The 24,378-nt window shown below is 40.7% G+C and overlaps 1 protein-coding gene across 3 annotated transcripts in view; it reads right to left on the reverse strand.

The window, feature by feature from the left end:
• Positions 1 to 18,894: 18,894 nt before the first annotated feature.
• mmp13b (matrix metallopeptidase 13b) overlaps positions 18,895 to 24,378 on the reverse strand; it is a 28,898-nt gene continuing 23,414 nt past the window's right edge. For all 3 annotated transcript variants that reach the window (XM_060898193.1, XM_060898194.1, XM_060898192.1), the window contains exons 5-10: positions 23,271 to 23,426; positions 23,028 to 23,148; positions 22,762 to 22,895; positions 21,632 to 21,791; positions 21,388 to 21,512; positions 18,895 to 19,615 (exon numbers count right to left, since the gene is read on the reverse strand). In XM_060898193.1, coding sequence (XP_060754176.1) covers positions 19,515 to 19,615; positions 21,388 to 21,512; positions 21,632 to 21,791; positions 22,762 to 22,895; positions 23,028 to 23,148; positions 23,271 to 23,426 — 797 coding nt within the window. In that variant the 3' untranslated portion in view covers positions 18,895 to 19,514. The remainder of the gene's footprint in view (positions 19,616 to 21,387; positions 21,513 to 21,631; positions 21,792 to 22,761; positions 22,896 to 23,027; positions 23,149 to 23,270; positions 23,427 to 24,378) is intronic.

Consider the following 24,378-nt stretch of genomic DNA (forward strand, 5'->3'; position numbering starts at 1 on the left):
GACCTCGGTCATGGTATTTCACGATAAGGATCTCCCAGCTGGCAAATAATATATATTTATGTCCTGCTTGGTCTCGTTTTCAAAGACCAAAAATAACCAAATACCAAAAAATTTTGATTTATAAATATGGTATTTTGCTAGTATTATGATCAAGTTGATTATATCGACTTCTTTAGTTTTGTTGCTGTTGTTATTGTTGATACCAAACAGTACATTTTTCCAAAAAAAGACAAAACTCAGAATTGATATTATCAATTGGGACCAAAAGGTCGCCGGTTCAATTCCCTGGATCAGTAGGAATGGCTGAAGCGCCCTTGAGCAAGGCACCTAACCCCAACTGTTCCCCAGGGTTGCTCTGGGTATGTTGTATGTCGTTCTAGACAAGAGCATCTGCTAAATGCCTGTAATGTAATGTCATGTAATGTAATAAAGTGGGACACATCTTTCCAAAAATTAGTAGTATGGGGGCATTGCCAAAACAGGTGTCACATTGTCTCTGGGTATGTATCACAAAGGGAACAGTTCACACAAATATCCTTCTTAAATTGAAGTATGTAATGATTTGCAGGATAATATCAATGTAACATTTTAAAATAAACTTCTCTGACTTTGTTAGTTAAATGGCATTTATATGGAAGATTCCATGTAATTTTCCAATTTAAACCATCAACCAATCCAGACCAGTAGGACACAGCAGCAGGAATACTGGCGATATCTCTTTGAAACAGTGATCGTATATGACGATTACGTTTTCCTGTTGTCGTCAAGCAAATCTTACCCACTGCTGTTACCTTAGGACCAGATAAACCAGTGCAAGTCTATGGTGGCTGAATGTCATAAAAGGGATTTAAAGAGGTACTGCACTCTTAAATGTGCTTTTTTGAACTGCAAATTAAATGATATGACAGTACTGTCATGAAATACATCGATTCTGGGGTTAATATTAACAAAATTACCATTAAAAAGTGGCATTCTATGGGATGAAAATGGCTCAAAACACCATCTACTTTTTAAAATTGCAAACCTTTCAAGGCTGATGCTGACGTAGAGTCAATCATTTCATCCTTCTCTCTGTCATGACCCTTTTTTTTTTAATCTAATCAGAGGTCCTCCAACCCCTGCCCTTGAGTGGGGGTCTGGAAAACCTCTGATCAAGACCCGTCATTCACAGGAGTTTACATTATTTCCATGTTTAAGCCATATCTTGCTCTGCGGTAAACTGTTCTAAGAGACCCCCAGCAGGAAGTTTAGGGGGTTTTTTTGTAGTTTTTCCAGTATGTTGCTTATTTTGATGTCTACACTCGCACGGTGTGGTGATATTATAACTCGCAAACCAACATGAGTATTCAGAGTGATGGCACAAGCTAAAACCAATAATATTAACTATCTGCAATTCATCATAATGAATGATCTCCTTTTTAAATAAACTCCACCAACAGAACAAACAGAGCATTCAAAGCACACCTCCTTTTAGACAGGTAACCTACTGTAGAGTAGTACAGAGCAGTGATTTTTTTAAATCTGAAAATAGATTGTGTTCAGCATAAATGTTGACTGCTGTTTATATTTTCAGCTTGTGCATTACATTAGCTGCTTATACTTAATTAATTGTTTAAAATGATGGATAATGTCAGCTAGATAGCAAATGGGAGATCATAGTCCGGCATGACTCAAAGCATGAAAATCTTCGCTACATATAAAATGGATTTGCCTGCAAAAATTATACAGCTACACTTTAGCACTTTCCATGTGAATTTATTCAGATATAAAGTAATTTCGTCAATGCACCATCTTAGGTTGCACTTCAAGTCATATCAGCATGTATGCTCATATACCATGTCCAGAGATGTGGCCATAGGGTCTGTCCAGCTGTATCTACTGATCATGCTCTGGATTCGAGGTTTCTGCTGCATAGACTCTTGCTCTAATTTTCAGCTAGGTCACTCAAAAAGCACAACACACTGAAGATGACATCGGGTTCAATTCCTATCAGACAAGAAGAGAAACCTGAGGCTACAGGAGGCACAGGTTCAGCCAAACTAGACATATAAATACTGGAAAAAGAGACCAGGAAACCCGGCTTAGGTTACACAAATTCACAAAATCTGACTGAAATTCCAAATTAATACTGTATTAACAGCAAAAGTAAAGTTAAAGACCATGGGAATAGTGCTAAACTGTAGCCTAAAGAGTCAACTCACCTTGCTACTCTCTCGGAAAATAAAGTACCTTATTATACCTTGAGGGGTACAATGGCTTGTCACTGGGGCAGGACCCTCGAAGGCAGTCTTTCTCAACCACTGGGCTGTGGCCCATTTGTGGGCTGCGAAGCACCATCTAGTAGGCTGCGAATTTTTTTCAAGTTTGAAGCCAAATACTAAATAGTTCAGGATGTTGTAGTGTCCTAAATCTGGTAGCTGGTTTGTTGTACACTTTTCACGAGGAATAAAACATTTGTGGGTAAATTAAGAAGAACAAGCCTTTATTTTTGTCACATTCCTCCTCTGCATCTAACCCACGTGTACACAGAGAGAGAGAGAGAGAGAGAGAGAGAGAGAGAGAGAGGGAGCAGTCGGCAGAATAAATAAATAAATAAATAAATAAATAAATTTGTGGGTAAATTATACAGATCTGTGATGCCTGCTGGAAGAGAAGAGCAGAGAGGATTGAGAATCGAGTGGCTGTAGTTTGTTTACACCTGATAGTGTATCGTCCTAGCAAACATCTCAAAGACATGTACAAAAAGCCCAGAAATTCTTCCTTACCCAGACAAAAACGATACAGGATTTATCTTGTAGTGTCCTGATCCCCAGATCTTTAACCAAGCCACAGATAAAAAGTTGTACTCCATGCTCTTCCAGGTTTTCATCTGTTTGTCCTTGTAGAATGATATCTGCAGGACCAGGTGGTTTGAGATGTCGGGGAACTCAATGAATGGATAATTTTCCAACTCATAATCAGTGAATGAATGAATGACTTTATTTAAACATGATAAGTTGATCAGCAGCGCTAGTGGGGTCGTTAGTGTTGCCACCTGTCCCGGTTTTTCCTGATTGTCCCGGATTTTCATGGTCTGTCCCGGAAAAAAAATAAAAATCTGGGACACTGAATGTCCCGTTTTTTTGTACATGATGGGCAAAATGTGTATTTCAACTTGCGAGCCAGCTGAGAACCAGTTTGCTTTTCCATAGCTCGCCGTGCTAAGCGGAGCCGCGTCATTACGTCGCTGTATACGTCACTTAAGTCGCTGTATACGTCAGTTACGGCGCTACGTTTACATAAACCTTGGCGCGAATATCGAAGCAAAAACAACACGGAAGAAGCAGCAACAACAACAATAATAATAATAATGGATGACTTCGCGTTTGTACAGCTGCTGCTTCTCGTCGCTTAAAAATGGCGATCTTTCGCGGTCTTGTTATTGTTGTTGGTCTTAACAACTCCGCCCCCCCACTGACGTAAGCGGTTCTTTCCTCTGGCCCAGCAGAGAGTTGGTGCTAGCCTGGAACCGGTTTTTCTGGCCCCAGAGCCAGTTCTTTGTCAGTGGAAACAGAAAACCCGGTTCCAAACTAAGCACTGGCCCCGAACCAGCCCTGGAACTGCTTTGGTGGAAAAGGGGCAATGGAGGATGCTTGGACTGATAAAAGAAACAGACTCTCTGTTGCAATGGTGAAGGCTGAGCTTCAGGCCAGGCTAAACTTTCAGTTGTCCTGTACTGAGTTCAAGACATTCATTGAAAATCAGCCAGGACTCATAGCAGCAGCAAAGAAAAACACCAAATATAAATGGAAGATTAGGTAAGGTTTTGGTGAATTAAATGAAATAGTGTAGTGTAGTACATACTCCTGTATGTACTGTATGCGCCCAGTTATATCAGTTACATGTCCTCCGATATATTTGTTTAGCCAAGAGCAGCAGAGGCACAGGCAAGCACAAGCAAAGCACACACCACACTCTAAGCAATCAGGTAAGCTGTTTGACACTACACCTTACATTGTTACTTTCAGGTATTCTTAGATACAATGAAAAATTAGATTATTTATTTTTATTCCACATAAGCAAACAAACAGAACTTAATTATGTATTCCCCTTTTACCTGTGCCCACTACTGCCCCCAGGTGTCCACAACCAAAAACTGTTGGAAATAAACCAAAATAATGAAGACCTGCTATATTATGTAAAGTAATTAACTAAACAAATAACTAGCAAAAGCGTCATTTTTACTAATTAGAGCAATACAATTTCAGCGTAGAAGGGCGATTTTTGTCTTGGGTTAGATGTGCGAAGGGCGCCGTTGCTTACAAGCAAAAAGGTTGATTGGATGGTCGAAATGTCCAGGATTTTTGTCAGACACAGGTGGCAACCCTAGGGGTCGTGCATGTACAGATCCAAATAATTACAAATACAAAAAAGACTACACAATCTTAAAAAACAAACAAACTTTAAAATCTTTAATCCCTTTTGACTGAGAATGCCCTGCATACAGGGTTTGGCTTCTGGCACATCCATACAGTTTTAAATACAATACCTACATTTAAAAAAAATGTTTTTACTGCATTTATTTAATTCCTGGACTCCCATCTGTAACAGGGAGTGATGTTGTATTCCACTGATACACTTTACAATAGATTATTTGATTCGAATCGAATAGATGAGGCAAAATAATTGGGGATCTTTTTTAATGGGCCCCGACTCGTTATAAGTGTGAATAGGTGGGCCTTAAAGTCGAAAAGGTTGAGAGCCCCTGCTCTAAGGTACTTATTTGTACCTTTTATACACTGCTTGGGAACATATATGGACCTTTCTAGCCTTAAAAAGGTGCACGCAGTTGCCTTGAGGTCCAGTAATGACACCTTAAGGGTTACATTTGTACCTTGCTGGACAGAAATGGACTCCGACCGTCCCCCTGTTTCTGACAGTGTAGCTTTAATATTCCTCATCGAATAAAAACACGTCTTATTGGAACGATTCCTGTTTTGAAACATCTGCTCAGTATGAAATGTCTTATCACAAAGGAACAATACCAAGAACTTCTCATAGAACATGAAACCCAACTTCTGGAAACCGTGGCATGGCGTTGTATTTTGTTTCTGTTGATCTGTCTGGTTGTATAGAAAATGTAAGACATGAGTAAAAAAAAAAAATCCCCGTGGACATGAATAAACTCGCACCAGTACTGTTTTTGTCATGCTGTCAGGGCTCGTCTCACATCATCTGACATTTTTTCCCAGTTTTCTCTTGGGAAATTCCCTTATTTCCTGGAAACTTGTTGCGGAATGACAACAAATCTGACAGGAAACAGCTCCAGTATTATTGTGTTTGACATGGTTGTTGATATGCTATTTAAAGGTTCTGACTGCAAAGTCGAATTCTGGGTAAAATGTTCTATTTCTAATGTTGTAGGAGTTTTGATATGTTTTGCTGCTGCACACACACACACACACACACACACACACACACACACACACACACACTGTGTATCCTGTGTGTAAATGTTTTGCCGAGATAAAAAGCGTCCCGCATTTTACGATTCTGGAGATCACCGAAGCAAGTGAGCAACAATATCATGTGACCACCGTGGGGCGTGTTTGACCTACTTTTAACCAAAACAAGTCAGCGTGGGCAAACATGTCGGACTCGGCTCCCTTGTGAGCTAAAAGCCAGCGGAAAAGAAAAGGAAAGCCTGCTGAGTGAGTGCAACTGCAAGATAGAGCAAGGTTATTGCTCTGATGTGTCATTTTTCTGGACAGATAATTAAATCATTCTAGCTAGCGCTTAGCTATCTTAGCCTTAGAATGCATGAGACTCCACGGTAGCGAGTATGGAGTTATACGCCTAATGTTTTGATCTTACAGAGAAAGAAACGAGAACATAAAAGCAGGAACAGAGAAAAGATATATTCATCTTTTGTTTCACAGATCTATTTGCAAATGTCAACCACAAATTACAGACCTGCGACTCAAAACTCTCCGAGGTCGATGCAGAGTCACGATGTTTTCCGCGCATCGCCATCTTAATGTGACGCAGTTCTATAGTTATGCGAATTAGTTAAAGCTCCTCGCTTTCGGCTGTTTCCTGTTTCCGTAGGGCTGTACTGTTTACCTCAAGAGGGAGGAAAACGGTCCCAAAATGGAGAAAAATGACCTTCAGGACATCAAAATGATCACATCTCATCTGCATGATATTGTTTTTACAAGACATAGGAAAATGGCAATAAAAATGCACAATAAAAAATTTGAAAATTTCAGACAACTTTGCAGTCAGCACCTTTAAACATGGTCACAAGGTTTTCGAGTCATTATGTACACTATATTGTCATGTAGACCTGGCGACTCATGCTCATCTCATCTCATTATCTTTAGCCGCTTTATCCTGTTCTACAGGGTCGCAGGCAAGCTGGAGCCTATCCCAGCTGACTACGGGCAAAAGGCAGGGTACACCCTGGACAAGTCGCCAGGTCATCACAGGGCTGACACATAGACACAGACAACCATTCACACTCACACCTACGGTCAATTTAGAGTCACCAGTTAACCTAACCTGCACCCGGAGCACCCGGAGGAAACCCACGCGGACACGGGGAGAACATGCAAACTCCGCACAGAAAGGCCCTCGCCGGCCACGGGGCTCGAACCCAGACCTTCTTGCTGTGAGGCAACAGCGCTAACCACTACACCACCATGCCACCCGCGACTCATGTTGTATGAGTCAAATATTGACTGACACAAGACACATGAAATTTTGACCTGGATAAAAACATAATGAATAAAGAGAGTGAAAATAACACAAAAAAATCTGACCTGATGTGTGTGGGTTTGTCTGTTAGTTTCATCAGTTTCATGTTCCTGCCAAAACAGAAGACTCTTCGAGCACATCCCCATTCCCATCGACGTCGAAATGATTTTTAATCGATATGCTTTAAAGACAGACTTGCTCAGATGTAATAAGTCTAATATATTAACGTAAGGTTGATGAGTTCTCAGATAGAGAGTGAGAAAACAAAACAGGCTTCTCAGAAATGTCATATACAAATATGCAAATCTTTGTGGTTGTGTTCTGGCTCTGTGTGTGTGTAGGTTTTAAGCAAACACATGGAGCTGCCAAGTGAGGTTTGGGATATGAGTTTGATGCAGTTTCTGGAAATAAGGATATGTTGTGTCACTGTAGTCACACTGGCAAATCCAACTTACAGTAAATTCAATATTTCACATCCAAAACTAAGAAAACAGCTTTAAACTTTCCAAACTCAACCCAAACAGGGGCAGATAGCTAGCTTCCTGTCAGACATGTAAGTACCAACAACAACATGATTAATTATACTCGGAAGAGTGTTGCCTCATTTGAAATACAAAATATCTTACCACAGCACTGCTAAAGTCTCAGATAGGAAGGTGTGGACCAGAGGTGGACAACTGGTCACATGTTACTCCAATACAAGTGGAAGTACAGTGGAATTTTTACTGAAGTTAAAGTACTGAAGTATTTGCTTGTAAAAATACGAAAGTATTAAAAGTACATTTTCTGTCAACGCGTTGTTGTATGATTGCCACAACACTTACAAAACCTAATGCCTCTGAAGCAACCGACTGGATTTTCTGACTAGTTTGTAGAACTTGTAGAATTAACGCCTGGTGGAACATTACGAAATGAAAGACAACTGAACTGAAAAAGATCCATTGTCATTTTCTTTCTTTTTTTTTAATTGTAACACTCCTTCCCACCTCCACAAAGGAGCATGGTTGTGTTCTGACCCAGCTCTGGCAGTGTGTGCACCACGGGCGATTGCTCTAAGACAACAAGGGAGGCTCAGCCTCCTCTAAAAATGATGAACATCGTGTAGGACGAATTGCGCTAGGCTTATGTTATAGGCTAGCCGACCTTATAACATTGCTATTTCAGATCCAGAATCAGAAATATATGTGCTCAACCCAACTACAGTGCGAAATCATTCCCTTATAACTTTCCCCAGTTCGCCTAATGTGCGCGTGAGTTTTTCCCCCTCGTGACAACGCGATGCAGCCCAGCCTCAGTGGACTTCAATGGCATTTGGGAGCTATGCGCTTTCAATATCAAAATGCAAGACGATTATTGGACAAATACTGCGAAAACGCCCGCCCCACGGACTCCCAGCCTCAGTGGACTTCAATGGCATTTGGGAGCTATGCGCTTTCAATATCAAAATACAAGACGGTTATTGGACAAATACTGCGAAAACGCCCGCCCCACGGACTCCCAGCCTCACAGTGGGAGGGACATGGCAAAGCTTTACGCGAGGAGACTGGTGATTGGTGAAAGCGGCCGGATATTTTCTTTGATTGACAGCTCGTTTCAAATATAGACAGGCAGCGGTGAATCTCAGTTCAGTCCCATGCGGATTCGCAAGTGCTGTGGTGTATTGTAAGAGATCAGCTTACATTAGATTTCATTCATTACATACGGTTTCTACCAGCTTTTTTAGTTTGTATATATTTTCATTGTAAATAAAGTGTAAATATAGTGTTGTCAAGTTTGCTATCTTAGTTCCAGAAATTTCATTTATTTGAGTGACTGAATTTGAACTTGAGGGGGCTAGTCAGCTAGCAAGAAAGCTGCACATGGATGCCAAACATTGCTGATTTAATTTTGGCGAAGCCATTTGCCAGTCTTCCTTTCGAGGAAAAAATTAAAATTAAAGAGCAGGGTAGACCAACGCCTCAAGTTGACTTGGTGAAAAAGGTAGGGAATAATACTCGTTCCTTTCAGCTCTCCTGGTACGAGAAAGTGAATTGGCTAACAGCAAGTGACCCACATCAACAACAGTAAATAGGCTACTTTAGTAATATGTCATGGATGGACCAAAAATTTCGAATCTATTTAAAATGTTTATGCTGAGTATATTATATTGGAATATATATTTTTCTGGATATGAATTAAACACAGCTACAATTTGGAAAACATTTTTAAACTAAAACACAGCCGAGAACATTTCACACTACAGACCTGGATTAAAAGTGAAGGGTTATCAAAATTGTCAATAAAACATTTCTCAGTCAAAATAAGTAAAATATAGGGAAAGTGTCACTGAATGAAATGTGTGGCACCCAGCTCTATGTTTGGCTCCCCAAGGTCAGTGCTTGTGCCTATTCCAGAACACTCTGCTGTTACTGCTGAGGTTCCTGACAAAGAGCTGCTTTCAATAATGATCAATTTTTAAACAACATGCCACAATTTTAAAATATAAAATGTTAAAATATACCCCCCCCAACACCACCATCATGTATATTGGACAGTACGCTAATGGCCCAAAAGAACCTGTTATTTCACAGTTTGTGACCCTGCCAACAATCAGCCAGATCAGAGGCAAAAGTATGGGCAAAACTGATGTGTTTTTTCTTTTTTCTTTTAAAATCTGGAAATATCGTAACCGACCAGCCTCCCCTGTTTGAAAGACTACCAGCCGCCACTGGTGTGCACACATGTATGTGTATGTTAATCAGGAAGACAGTGGAATAGCTGTAAATGCAGCTTGCTCAGAAAATAAAAACAACAATCCAACCTGCTTCAAACCCAGGTCCACACCTCCAGCTTAATAACTGCCCAACAGCAACACTGCTTTAAGCAAGACAAAAAAATAATAATAATTTTTTAAAAAATTAAAAATGCGGGTGGCACGGTGGTGTAGTGGTTAGCGCTGTTGCCTCACAGCAAGAAGGTCCGGGTTCGAGCCCTGTGGCCGGCGAGGGCCTATTTGTGCAGAGTTTGCATGTTCTCCCCGTGTCCGCGTGGGTTTCCTCCAGGTGCTCCGGTTTCCCCCACAGTCCAAAGACATGCAGGTTAGGTGACTCTAAATTGACCGTAGGTGTGAATGTGAGTGTAAATGGTTGTCTGTGTCTATGTGTCAGCCCTGTGATGACCTGGCGACTTGTCCAGGGTGTACTTTCGCTCGTAGTGAGCTGGGATAGGCTCCAGCTTGCCTGTGACCCTGTAGAACAGGATAAAGCGGCTAGAGATAATGAGATGAAATGAGAATTAAAAAATGCAAGACCATCAGCTGAAATGAAACAGAGGGGAACGAGGCAGCCTACAGAGATGAGGTCCTGAGACTCAGCGAGTGGTGTGCCTTCAACAACCTGGCGCTGAACATCTCCAAAACTAAGGAACTCATCCTAGACTTCCAACGGAACAAAGCCGCCCCTGCCCCCCTGTACATCAACAGCGAAAGCGTGGAGCGAGTGGAATCCTTCAAATTCCTTGGGGTCCACATCTCTGCTGACCTCTCCTGGGCAGCCAACACCACCTCACTGGTTAAAAAGGTGCAGCAGAGACTACACTTCCTGAGAGTGCTCAGGAAGGAGCAACTTGACACGAACCTGCTGGTGACCTTCTACCGATCAGCCATTGAGAGCCTGCTGACCTGTGCTGTGTCAGTGTGGCACTCAAACTGCACAGAAGCAGACAGAAAAAGACTGCAGAGGGTGACTAACACAGCACAAAAGATCATCGGCTGCCCTCTACCTCCCTTGTCTACCATCTACAACTCCCGGTGCCTAGGCAGGGCAAAGAGCATCATAAAAGACTATACACACCCTGGCTTCTACCTCTTTGACCTGTTGCCCTCTGGCAGGAGCTACAGGGCCATACCAGCCAAAACAAACAGACTCAGGGACAGTTTCTTTCCAAGAGCTCTCACAATACTCAACTCAAGTTTGCACTGAGGAACTGTCATGCTTGAACATCACTGACAAGGTCACCATCACCACGATGCTGCTAACCACTTGATCTCAAACCTAGTCTCTCCTTGTCAGACTGTAAATTGTCATATTTGCACTGTAAATGTCACAAGACTCTCATATCGCACTATCATATCAAGTCAGTTCATCTGTTCTTAGACATCCTCTTCCTTTGTCATTTTAAGTACTGTAAACTGTCATATTTGCACTGTTAATATCATAGCTATCTGTAAACTGTCTTATTGCACTATCATACCAAGTCAGATCATCTGTGTTTTTAGTTGCCCACATACTGAAAATAGGCGTCTGTACATGCCAATGCTACCTCTATCACTTGATGCAGCTAGTCACTTTATTCTCAACCCTGTTACTGCTATGCACCTGTGTTCCTTCAGGGACTTGCACAAGTTTATGTATAGTTTATGTATAGTTTATGTATAGTTGTCAGTAGTTTTTTAGTAGTAGTTTTATATTAGTTTTATTGTACATATTTTCCTATGTTTATTTTAGTATTTAGTGTGCACTTTATGGTGAAGCTTTAAATCTCATTGTACTTGTATAATGACAATAAAGGCTTTCTATTCTATTCTATTCTATTCTATTCTAAATCAAAACAAAAACATTCCAACAATTTGTAGTGACTGACTAGTACAATACTGTCCATCTCACAGGTCGTGTGTGTGCGCATGCGCACGCGTGTGTGTACCGTATGTATTCATTCACATATGAATCTGCCTGTGGAATCATGGTGGTTTAACGTTAAGCTAGCTAGTCAGTGAAGCTCCACCTGACATGCTAGCAAACTCTTTTCAAACTCAAAATCATATTGGATAGTTAACGTTACTAGAAAAGAAAGATTTCTACATTTTGTTTATTTGGCAGGATTATGCTAAAACATATTTCTGAAAGGACTTCAGATAAATTAGCATTATTCATGTTAGCGTAACTCCATTTTTACATGCAAACTAACAGTGTCCAAGTTAACTAGCAAGAAGGTTCCGGGTTCGAACCCAGCGGCCGGCGAGGGCCTTTCTGTGTGGAGTTTGCATGTTCTCCCCGTGTCTGCATGGGTTTCCTCCGGGTGCTCCGGTTTCCCCCACAGTCCAAAGACATGCAGATAGGTTGATGTGGGGCGGCCTTGGGCTGAGGTGCCCTTGAGCAAGGTACCGAACCCCTGACTGCTCCCCGGGTGCTCTGGTGTGGCTGCCCACTGCTCTGGGTGTGTGTGCATGTGTTCACTGCTTCAGATGGGTTAAATGCAGAGGATGAATTTCACTGTGCTTGAAGTGTGCATGTGACAAATAAAGGTTTCTTTTTCTTAGTTTTTTTACAGACCTCAATATGCTTCCGCAGGTTGGATGGCAAGTTTTTGTAGGCCGTGATGTGGTCTGTTTTAGGCAAACAAAGCAAACATTTAAAACGTAATGAATCTTTATCCCTTTCAGAAGACTGAAACATGGGTTCTAGCTATAGAACCATGGGTGCATGCATTCCCCAAGAAGCGACCTCCTTCCATCAACTGATCGTGTTCAATAATGCTGCTGAGAAATCATTGATCTTGATTTTATCCAGTCTTTGGACATGACATGACCCTAGTGATTACTGATGGGCTGTCTCAGTGTCACCTGTGAAAAAACAATCATGTTTTAGAAAAGAAAAAAACATCCATTTCCAAAGCTGCTTCATAGTAACAAGGTAACAAGGACCTTGTTAGTAACATTAGTCACAAGGACTTTGATATTAATGTAGTGGAGTGAAAAGTACAATATTTGTCTTTCAAATGTAGTGAAGTTAAAGTCATAAGTTACCAAAAAAATAATAATACACAAGTAAAGTACAGATACTCAAAAAGTGTAATTAAGTACAGTACTCAAGTAAATGTACTTCGTTACTGTCCACCTCTGGTGTGGACTGATTTTCTATAACAGCCGCTGTGAAAGTAGTTCCTGTGAAAGTGTAGGTTTATAATAATCCATTCATTCTAATGTGACCGTTTCTACAGTAACAGATGGTTGACGCTCCACAGAATCCAAAACTAATTACGCAAGGCAAGGCAGCTTTATTTGTATCGCACATTTTGTACACTAAGGCAAGTCAAAGTGCTTTACAGAGCAATAAATTGGAGAACACGATAAAAGACACAAATTCACAAAAAAAGAGTAAAAAAGTAAAAACATAAAAAGTAAACTTGATTTCCAAAGTGATTTACAATTTAAAATTAAAATTAATTAAAAATAGCAAATGTGCAGATAAGAGGTGCAAGAATAAAAGATTTTAAATGATTTAAAATTGAGTTAAAAAAGATATAAAATAGCAGTCATTACAGGGTGGAATAGGCAGTGTAAAAAATAAAATTTTTTAGTTTTGTCTTAGGCGGCACGGTGGTGTAGTGGTTAGCGCTGTCGCCTCACAGCAAGAAGGTCCGGGTTCGAGCCCCGTGGCTGGCGAGGGCCTTTCTGTGTGGAGTTTGCATGTTCTCCCCGTGTCCGCGTGGGCTTCCTCCGGGTGCTCCGGTTTCCCCCACAGTCCAAAGACATGCAGGTTAGGTTAACTGGTGACTCTAAATTGACCGTAGGTGTGAATGTGAGTGTGAATGGTTGTCTGTGTCTATGTGTCAGCCCTGTGATGACCTCGCGACTTGTCCAGGGTGTACCCCGCCTTTCGCCCGTAGTCAGCTGGGATAGGCTCCAGCTTGCCTGCGACCCTGTAGAACAGGATAAAGCGGCTAGAGATAATGAGATGAGATGAGTTTTGTCTTAAAATTGGTCAGATTCAGGACTTGTCTCACATTATCTGGATTATCACAGACAAATTTTAAAATGGGCCATTATTCAACATAGAAAAACATATACACTGCAGTCCCGTGATAACAAACTCCATGGGGGATGTCCAAATAGTTCGTTATACCGTAAAGTTTGTAATACTGAAATGGACCCACTTGTAATACAAGCACTCATATGCAAAATTTTAGGCATTACAATAATGGCATTTAACAGACACTCTTATCCAGAGCAACATACACAGCACATTCTGGGGAGCATTTGGGGTTTAGATGCCTTGCTCAAGGGCATTTCAGCCATTCCTGCTGGTCAAGGGAATCAAACTGGCAACCTTTTGGTCCCAAAGCTGCTTCTCAAACCATTAGGCTATGGCTTCATGATTAGAATTCACTGACTGAGTTAAAGGATCACGAACAGAGGCAATGATTTCTTCGTCTGTTATGGAAATGACGGCAGATACCAGTGTATCATTGTCAATGTCCACCCACTGTCTCACTATGTTTTCTAAATCCTCACCATTCAGTTTATTCATGTGTTTCAAATCATCGATGATGTCATTTATGGGCACAGTGGGAGATATAAAAATGCTCCCGGTACGCTTTAACTCAGGCCCTGTTCACACGGCAACGGATTCAGGTGAATCCGATAAAATTTTTTATCGTTTCGGCCTGGCGTCCACATGGCACCGGCGTTTTGGGTTCCCCAAAACGATATTTTTTGAGAACGGTTTCCAGAGTGGAAAAATCTGGCAACGGCGCCGTTGCGAAGTCGTCTGGATGAGTAGAACGGATTTGTTTACGATGACGTTACAACCACATGACTAGAACAAGCAGCACTCACTCATTCACGCCGGGTAGAAGAAGGGGTTTATGCGCATGCGTCCTACTTCTTCTATTGTTCTGGTGTCTCCAATGGGACCGTCTTACAGTGCACGTAGAGGTGTGGCATGTGTATTGCATCGTTTTCAGCAAGCGTTGCATTGCCATATGTACCTGATATTTTACTGATCCGTTGCCCATGTGGACACGATATTTTTTTTACCCGCTAAAAAAAAATCTTGTTGCCGTTGTCGTGTGGATGTAGCCTCAGTGTTAAGTTTTGTGGTATCAGCAGTCATTTCGTCCTTTTATCATTCCATTGATCACCGTTCTTGATAATTGTTAGTGATCGACACCTAAACAAGGCTTGTTAAGCCTTTGTTTTATGGCGTTAACACATATTGTTAACTTGACTGCAGACTTCATTACTTATTGTTTGTCTCTGGGGGAAAAAGAGTGTATGGTTCAGTGCGTCATGGAAGCAGGTGAATCGAAGAAGCCTTTATTTGTCACATGCACATTCAAGCACAGTGAAATTCGTCCTCTGCATTTAACCTATCTGAAGCAGTGAACACACACATGCACGCACACAAGTGAGCAATGAGCACACACACATACCCAGAGTAGTGGGCAGCTCTGGTACAGCACCCAGGGAGCAGTTTGGGGTTAGGTGTCGTGCTCAAGGGCATTTCAGCCCATGGCTGCCCCATGTTAAAGTGCATATCACGGGTAAATTCAGGAGCAAGATCAATGTAATTCTCCTATTTTATATTAAACTTTGGTCAAATATCTGTAACATTCTGCATTCTCTGCAATTTTTTTACCTTGCGCAATACCAGAAAAATTCAGTTGAAATCGAGCCATTTGAGATGAATTGGTCCGCCTCTGAAAAAACTTGGCATTTGGATTTCCCAGCAAACATTGATTTTCATGACATCATCTGCGGGACGCCTCCCTCTGAATCCTACGTCAGCACTGGTTTGTTTATGAGAAAATAACCTGGTGGTTTTCTGCAAATTTCTTCAACGTTATCACGTAATTATTAAAATGGTTAACAGATGTATCGTAGGAGGGTGTAGCAACACCAATCTTGATGGGATTAGTACTCATCATTTTCCAAAAGACCGGACAATGAGGACAGAAATGGGAGCGCTTCGTCTACACAGGCTGTGCACTTAAACCATGCAAAGCTCGCGCAGCCTGCTAGTGCTTCTGCAGATAACGTCACGAATCTGGCTCCAGACTCCCTTGAGATTTTTCCAGATGCGTTTTGTTATTTTATTTTTTTTCTGCTGTAGACAGATGGCCTTGTGCAAAATTACCCTTCTGGATGAGTGTGTAAAGGGACATACTTTCATATAAAAAAACATGAAATTGGTCCAGAATATGCACTTTAACCTAACCACATGCCTTTGAGCTGTGGGGGAAACCGGATCACCCGGAGGAAACCCAGAACATGCAAACTCCTCACAGAAAGGCCCCCGTCGGCCACTGGGCTCAAACCCAGAACCTTCTTGCTGTGAGGCAACATAGAATGATTGACGTAATTGCAGGAAGAGTGTTTCTTCAATAAACAAGTCAAAAACATAAAACAAAGGCAGGGTCGTGGAATGGGCAGTGGTTACGCGAGGCACAAACAGAATGGCGGATGCAAAGACGAAAGGCAGAGTCCAAGTACCCAAAACAAAGTCAAAACCAGAACGGCAATACACAGATATAAGGCTTGGTAATGTGAGACATGAGGTACAGCGTGTATACTTTGCCAAGTCTGTGTGTTTAGAGAGTGCTTAATGCTGTGATTGTGCTCTAATCCAGAACAGGTGCATGGTACTGTAATTAGTCCGAATGGTTCTGTGCACACTCCACGCTCCGAGCACCAACACTTTTGGACATGACACAATGATGGTTTTTTTTGAAGACTCCAACTCATTGTCAGTAAAGGCAGGGGACACAAACTTTAGTTCATTATATGCAAAAGTTCATTGTAAAAGAGCTTGTTATAGCAGGGGTGCAGTATAGTTGTTGATATGGTGAAGTTTTCTCTCAGGAGATGAATGTTTAACATTTATGGCCAGAGACTCCAGTGTCAGTAAGGTTTCTACTAAGACTTTCTGGTTTCTCTGTAACATTGCAGGGGGAAGGGGACGCCATGGCCTAATGGTTAGAGGAACCAATAGTTAGAGGTTAGTGAGGCAGCTTTGTGACCAAAAGGTCACTGGTTTGATTCCCTGGACCAGCATGAAGGGCTGAAGTGCCCTTTAGCAAGGTAGCTAACCTCAGGCTGCTATGGGTATATTGTACGTCACTCTGGATAAGAGCGTCTGCTAAATGCCTGTAATGTAATATATCATAAGGTGTGATTTTTGTCTTGTTAACTTCATGCAATGTAAATATAAACTGATAAAAAGTAAGATGTCTTGTTACCTCTACCAAGGAGGTTATGTTTTCAATGTGGTCTGTTTGTTTATTTGTCTGGCCAGGTGTAAGTAGGATTGCTCAAAACCTACTGATCCAATTTCCATGAAACTTGGTGGAAGGGTGTGGCATGGGCCAAGGAAGAACCAATTACATTTTGGAGTGGCTCCAAGTCAAAGGGCAGATCCATGAATTTATTTTGTTTTTCGCTAACGTTGCGAGATACGGAAGTCTGTGCTCAGCGATGCCATTCATTAAATCAGGTAGATGGCAGTAAAGTTCAATCGTGACAAAATATAACCAATGTAGAAATACAATGACTCAATATCACAATCCACATTCAGAGGTACCAGAGGACTACTTATACTTCTGGTAGTCCTACTGGAGGATTACTGCGCTCTCTGAGGGTCCTTCTAGTTCTATTAATGCAATTATTTGGCAAAAAAAGACAAATATAAGGCATATAAAAGACTGTATACATGCTGTTATAGGAAAATAATCAGCTTCGATGTGATAACAGTAACTTATTTCATTACCTTTTGTTGTTTATTATCCTAGAACAGCACATCCCCAAGTAATTGATTCCTTCCTTGGTGTTGCCATGCTGTCTGATGTAATACTGGTGGCTTGATATAGTCCTCGGCTGATCCTGCTATCACGGTATACTTGGATCATATTATTATTATCTCATCCGGCCCACGGCCGATGAGTTTATGCCATCATGTGTTGTCCATCATCGTCCACATTTCACAAAAATCGCTTGTTCTCTCTCTCTCTCTTCTTCACTGATTTTTACTCTTTTTGGCAGGAAGGTAGGTCTGTCTAGGGTGCATATAGCTACCCAAATTTGCATAATTGCAGTTAATAATGAAGATATGGAGTAATTAAGCCCTAACAAGCAGTTTCCACACAAATCGCTTCTTCTCCCTCAATTATTCACTGATTTTGATTCTTTTTGGCATGAAGGTAGGGGTACCTAGGGTGCATATAACTTCTACACACTCCGGCCCTGTCTAGTCCAGAAGGAACGATTTAAAGTGCGCCACCCTGCACAGTTCTACTCTTAAATATTTTAGCTGTACTGGTTGAGAGTAGAACTGCACAAGGTGGCCCACTTTAGATTGTTCCTTCTAGACTCGACGGGGCCGGAGTGAGCTACGCCGTCATCGATGGTCTCATTACTATACAGTGTCCTCATGGGGCCAGCAATAGTTCACTGGATACTGACAACTGAAAGGTTGTGAGTTTAAACCCCACAGCTACCAGAAAGACACTATTGGACGATTATTGTAGTGTATTTGGGCTGCATCCTTCCTCAGTTGTAAGTCACTCTGGATTAAAGTATCAGTCAAATAACAAATCACAGTTGAAAAGAAAATACACAGACGAAAATATTTATGTAAGAATTTATTTCACTTTTCAAACTTCCAAATGTGTTATTAAATAACGCATTCAGTATTTGCTGTCCATGAATCAACACAGAACACTTTAGTTCATTGTCACATCAACATCAGATTTAGACGAAAGGCATTTCAATATATTTAATTATTCAACATGGTCCCAGACTCATGATACTGTATGTAAAACTTTACTTAGTGGTAATATTCAGAAGGCTATGAAACCGACATAACAGTCTATAAAGGCTTTACGAAGTTATAAAGATTGCTTTAATTCATTTTGATGTCAAGTTGATGTTATGGCATTGTGTTATGTCACTTTTTGAGCTGACGTACAGTACATTAGAACGTCACAACACCTGACTTTGTTGCTCAGTGTAATTCTGTATTAGTCACATTATGAACATGTGACATAAGCAGAAAAGTAATGTTATTAATATTATTAAGGTAAAGGTATGAAAGATAATGCATCCTGTATTTGGTAATAATGTGTCATAACACAACCTTATGTCACTTGACTTATATGTTATGTCAAAAAAAGTCTTTAAAATTGAAAATTACATTGATCTCATTCCATATCAAGGCTTATTCCAACAGGTATAATAAACATTTTTCAGTTATGATGAGACTTGACTCAAGTGTTATGTCAACTTGACATCATGACTGACTTTATGATATCTGAGACTTGTTGGAATAAACCTGTACATGACATAAGATCCACATCAATTTATTTGAATTGTTATATGTCAATGTTTTGGTCAATGATGATGTCATATTGTTATAATGCCTCAGACAAATGACATCATAATTGCTAAAATGGTCTTAATAGCATCACATGGCTGTTGGAATAAGCTTTAATATAGAAAAATTTCAATGTATGTTTATATGAAGTGTAATAAATATCTATTTTGTCAATTATGATGTTAGGTTCACATAAAACATGAGTTCAATGACATTATAAAAATGACATTATAAATTACAAAAGTGGTCTTTATGACACCTGATGCCTGCAGGAATAAGCCCATTATTGGGAATAATATCTATGTACACTTATATCCACTGTTATAAACAGCGCTGTTGTCAATTATGTTGTCAAATTGACATAACGCACCGGAGTTAAGTGAAAAAAAGGTCTTTATGACACCTGACGCTTGTCATAAAGGTTCAGTATATATTATATAGATGTTATGTTGCCTTATGAACACCGCCCTTAGGTACAATTTCACCAAACTATAAATACATGCATGAACAGTCATAACTGTTGCTTTTTTTTCTTACTGAACCAGCTCAGTAGTTACAAATTCATAAATTAAAAAAAAGAAAGAAAATTAACCATCAAACAAATCCTATTTTAAAAAGTAAGTAAATGTTTTGAGACGTGTACACTGTAAGAACTCAGCAGTTCAGCATTTCGTTGGCTCTCATGATGCGTACGACTTTCCGTCTATTGTAGCTGTACTCATACTGCAGGTTCTCATGGTACAAGTACAAGTATCCTGTTTAAAATGAAGCACAGAGAGGAAAAAATATCGTTTTACATTTTTGATTGACTCGTGTAACATGAGACGGTATGTTTTTTCTTCTTGACGTCTTTTTTTTAATGGAAGGGAGAAAAAAAAACAGGAAGTGCTCACAGGAACTAATTCCTTTCACAGATGTTCAACAACATTAAATGTAACTAAAACAGTTAAAATTATGACACTGGCACTTTAAAAAAATAATAAATTTCAGATTGTAATTGTTGTAGTATAAGAGTAATAAAACACTCCAGAATGCCCTATTATAGGAAAATAAACAACTTCGGCACTCCATTTCATTACCCCATAGTTGATTAATTTCCTATAACAGCACACTCCTGTCGTGTTTTATTACAACCCCGATTCCAAAAAAGTTGGGACAAAGTACAAATTGTAAATAAAACCGGAATGCAATAATTTACAAATCTCAAAAACTGATATTGTATTCACAATAGAACATAGACAACATATCAAATGTCGAAAGTGAGACATTCTGAAATTTCATGACAGCAACACATCTCAAAAAAGTTGGGACAGGGGCAATAAGAGGCTGGAAAAGTTAAAGGTACAAAAAAGGAACAGCTGGAGGACCAAATTGCAACTCATTCGGTCAATTGGCAATAGGTCATTAACATGACTGGGTATAAAAAGAGCATCTTGGAGTGGCAGCGACTCTCAGAAGTAAAGATGGGAAGAGGATCACCAATCCCCCTAATTCTGCGCCGACAAATAGTGGAGCAATATCAGAAAGGAGTTCGACAGTGTAAAATTGCAAAGAGTTGGAACATATCATCATCTACAGTGCAACTAGAATCCTACATTAGACAAGAATGGGTTAACATTCCTATCCCTAAACTTGAGCAACTTGTCTCCTCAGTCCCCAGACGTTTGCAGACTGTTGTAAAGAGAAAAGGGGATGTCTCACAGTGGTAAACATGGCCTTGTCCCAACTTTTTTGAGATGTGTTGTTGTCATGAAATTTAAAATCACCTAATTTTTCTCTTTAAATGATACATTTTCTCAGTTTAAACATTTGATATGTCATCTATGTTCTATTCTGAATAAAATATGGAATTTTGAAACTTCCAGATCATTGCATTCCGTTTTTATTTACAATTTGTACTTTGTCCCAACTTTTTTGGAATCGGGGTTGTATATATCCCAGACCAAACACAATAATCAAATATACCATGCACTGAGGGGCTCTGGTTGAAATTATGGATTCTTACTCAGAAAATTGTACTATGCCAGTCACCGAAGAGAATCCATAATTTCTACCGGAGCCTCTCAGTTCATGGTATATTTGATTTATATCCCGCATCAAAAAATTCCAAACTAAAAGAGTTAACATTGAATCTCGGCATAAACTCACTGGAGGCAGCCATGTTTGTTGTTTATGTCGGAGCGACCTTCAACCTGCACATGTGCAATGTACCATGCTATCTCCTGCCTTGCTGGGCATGATCATGATACATAGATCTACACACTCGTGAAGTCACAGCTGTGACTTGAGTTGGCCGTATAGCTTGAAATTGTGGTGCCAGTTCGTGGTATATCCAAAATATACCATCACTGACTCACACCATATCCATTTTTTGCATTTTTGACGTCACGAGATACATTCCTCAATCAATGGTGGAACTATTTTATATCATGTGAGCCATCCTTGGCCAATCCTTGCATGGGAATTTTTTGATGAGGGATATAATACTGAATATGAGCTAAGTATGGCATGAAAAAGCCACGCTTACCATTTTTATAGGTGGCAGCATCCACCTCGTCCACCTCGTCCCCATCTCTCTCTTGCATCCCAGGAAAGTCATCCACGATGGACCTGGGGTATCCGTGATCCATGGTGCTGCTCTGTTCATCGTAACTGTGGATGAAATCAAACTCAGTGAGGTCCACATCCTGCACACACTGTATTCTGAGATTGTCGTTTAATATCGGTTTGGTGTGCTGGAAACCGAGTGTAAGAAAAGAGATTCGGTTCACCTCCAGTACTCCTCATCGGTGAAGAGCAAAGTCTTGCCCGTGTCAGAAATGTAAACCGCTGCATCTATTTTGCGGATGGATTTTGGGAGTCCCAGTGTGTGGATGTATTTTGGGTAGCCTGGCACCAGGTTGTAACCATTAAGAGCCCACATTCTGATACCTTGAAACATTAAATAAATATGAATATAACAATGTTATTATGTGCATACTTATTATACGACATATAAAGTTAATAATACTAATACTACAATGACAAATTACAAGACAGAGGCTAATTGTAGCTCTTTCTCCCTCCATCACATAATCAGGGAGCAAGAAGGCTAGCAATAGCTAGCAACTTGCCTACTATTATTCAGAACAATAGTTAGCCTTTCGTTAGCTAGGTTGCTAACGAACCTTGCTAATGGTTTTAATTATAAAACATTTTCCTCCAATGTTAGCTAACACCAGGTCTTATTTACATGATAGTTTGCCAAAAATTAGCTAACTCACTGTTGACCATTAGTTAGTCTTTTTTTTTAAATAATAGCTTGTATTTTGTTAGCTAGCTTGCTAGCGACCTTGGCCAATAGCATAAAGTTAGTCGCATGCTAGCAAACATAGCTACTGGTTAACTCAATGTAATGACTAGTCCAGTGTTAGCTTAAGCAGGATGGCTAATGATTTTAATTGAATTAGATTTAGCTTAATGTTGGCTAGCATGCGAGCAAACCTGACTAATGATTTTAATTGCATAAAAGTTAGCATCATGTTATCTAGCTTGCTAGTGAATATAGCTTAATGTTTGCTAGCTTACTAGCAAGCCTGGGTTGTGGTTTTAATTATACAAATGTTAGCCAAATATTTACCAGCTGACTATCAAATCTGTTAGCTAACATGCTATATCTAGCTTAATATTAGCTAGTTTTCTTAGCTATTCAGCGTCATGTTTAGATAGCTGGCTCATTCAGATAATGGGGTGAAATAAATTCTTTGAAATGTGCTTTTTTTTTTTTGTCTTTTAGCATGAGAATAGCTGAAGTGTGTGTCCAAGATCATTTTTTTTACAACCATAATATATTGTAATTATAATTTTATTACCATGAACAGTAACACCATGTGAAGTACATGATATGAAAAGAAACACAAACCACTGAATACGATGATAATGTCTTTCTCTGGGTTCTCATAAGCTGCGTTTATTTTCTTTGGGAGTTGAGGCCAAGTGACTTGAATGATCGAGAGTGCAGGTTCAGTGAACTGTGGGTGCAGACGCCAGAAATAGCTGCCAAGTAGAGTAGAAACACATTTATATTTAGAGTTGAGTTAAAATCGAATGGTGCAATGATGGAGTTATTTGTTGGAGTGAGTTGGAAGCAATGAAAAGACAAACAAACGAGTCTTCATCGTTAAGCACCTGTCTTTGAAAATGAGCAACTCTCCACGGAGCTCCGTCACAGCATCGATGCTTAACTCAGGATCGCATTTCTTTGGAGCCTCAGGTTTGGGTTTGACTTTCTTGTGATCTGGATTGGGACCTGTGAACCAGCCAGAAAAACAAAAAAGGTTACAACTGGATTGATGTGCAATCAAAATCAAAAGGAATGTATATTGTATTTCGTTCCATTGGTTGAATTGTAGCCTTGTCTCCTGTATTTACCATAGAGTTCTTGTATGCCTTTGACGTCATCTTCAGACAGAGGGAACCCCCTGGCGTATGTGTAAACTGGGAACATCAGCGAGCCAGGATCATTAGAATGATCCATGCCGAGCGCGTGACCGAATTCATGAGCTGCGACTAAGAACAGGTTATACGCTGCAAGAGAAATCAGAGGAACTTGTTAGCACAATTTTTTTCTTTTTTACAACATAGTCAGGGCGGCACGGTGGCGTAGTGGTTAGCGCTGTCGCCTCACAGCAAGAAGGTCCGGGTTCGAGCCCCGTGGCCGGCGAGGGCCTTTCTGTGCGGAGTTTGCATGTTCTCCCCGTGTCCGCGTGGGTTTCCTCCGGGTGCTCCGGTTTCCCCCACAGTCCAAAGACATCCAGGTTAGGTTAACTGGTGGCTCTAAATTGACCGTAGGTGTGAATGTGAGTGTGAATGGTTGTCTGTGTCTATGTGTCAGCCCTGTGATGACCTGGCGACTTGTCCAGGGTGTACCCCGCCTTTCACCCGTAGTCAGCTGGGATAGGCTCCAGCTTGCCTGCGACCCTGTAGAACAGGATAAAGCGGCTAGAGATAATGAGATGAGAATGAGACAACATAGTCACAGAAGATCTGTTCATTCATTCATTATCCTGGGACCAGGGCGGCACAGTGGTGTAGTGATTAACACTGTCGCCTCACACCAAGAAGGTTCTGGGTTCGAGCCCAGTGGCCGACGAGGGCCTTTCTGTGTGGAGTTTGCATGTTCTCCCCGTGTCTGCATGGGTTTCCTCCGGGTGCTCCGGTTTCCCCCACAGTCCAAAGGTTAGGCTAATTGGTGGCTCTAAATTGACTGTAGGTGTGAATATGAGTGTGAATGGTTGTTTGTCTCTGTGTGTCAGCCCTGCAATGACCTAGCGACTTGTCCAGGGTGTACCCCACCTCTCGCCCATAGTCAGTTGGGATAGGCTCCAGCTTGCCCATGACCCTGCACAGGATAAGCGGTTATGGATAATGGATGGATCCTGGGAGCACTGGGCATACAAGTTGGGAATACTCCCTGAATGGGACACCAGTCCATTGCAACGCATCATGTACACATTTTCACATGCTCATTCACACCTAG

Source organism: Neoarius graeffei, chromosome 17 (assembly GCF_027579695.1).
Source record: "Neoarius graeffei isolate fNeoGra1 chromosome 17, fNeoGra1.pri, whole genome shotgun sequence".
Taxonomy (NCBI): domain Eukaryota; kingdom Metazoa; phylum Chordata; class Actinopteri; order Siluriformes; family Ariidae; genus Neoarius; species Neoarius graeffei.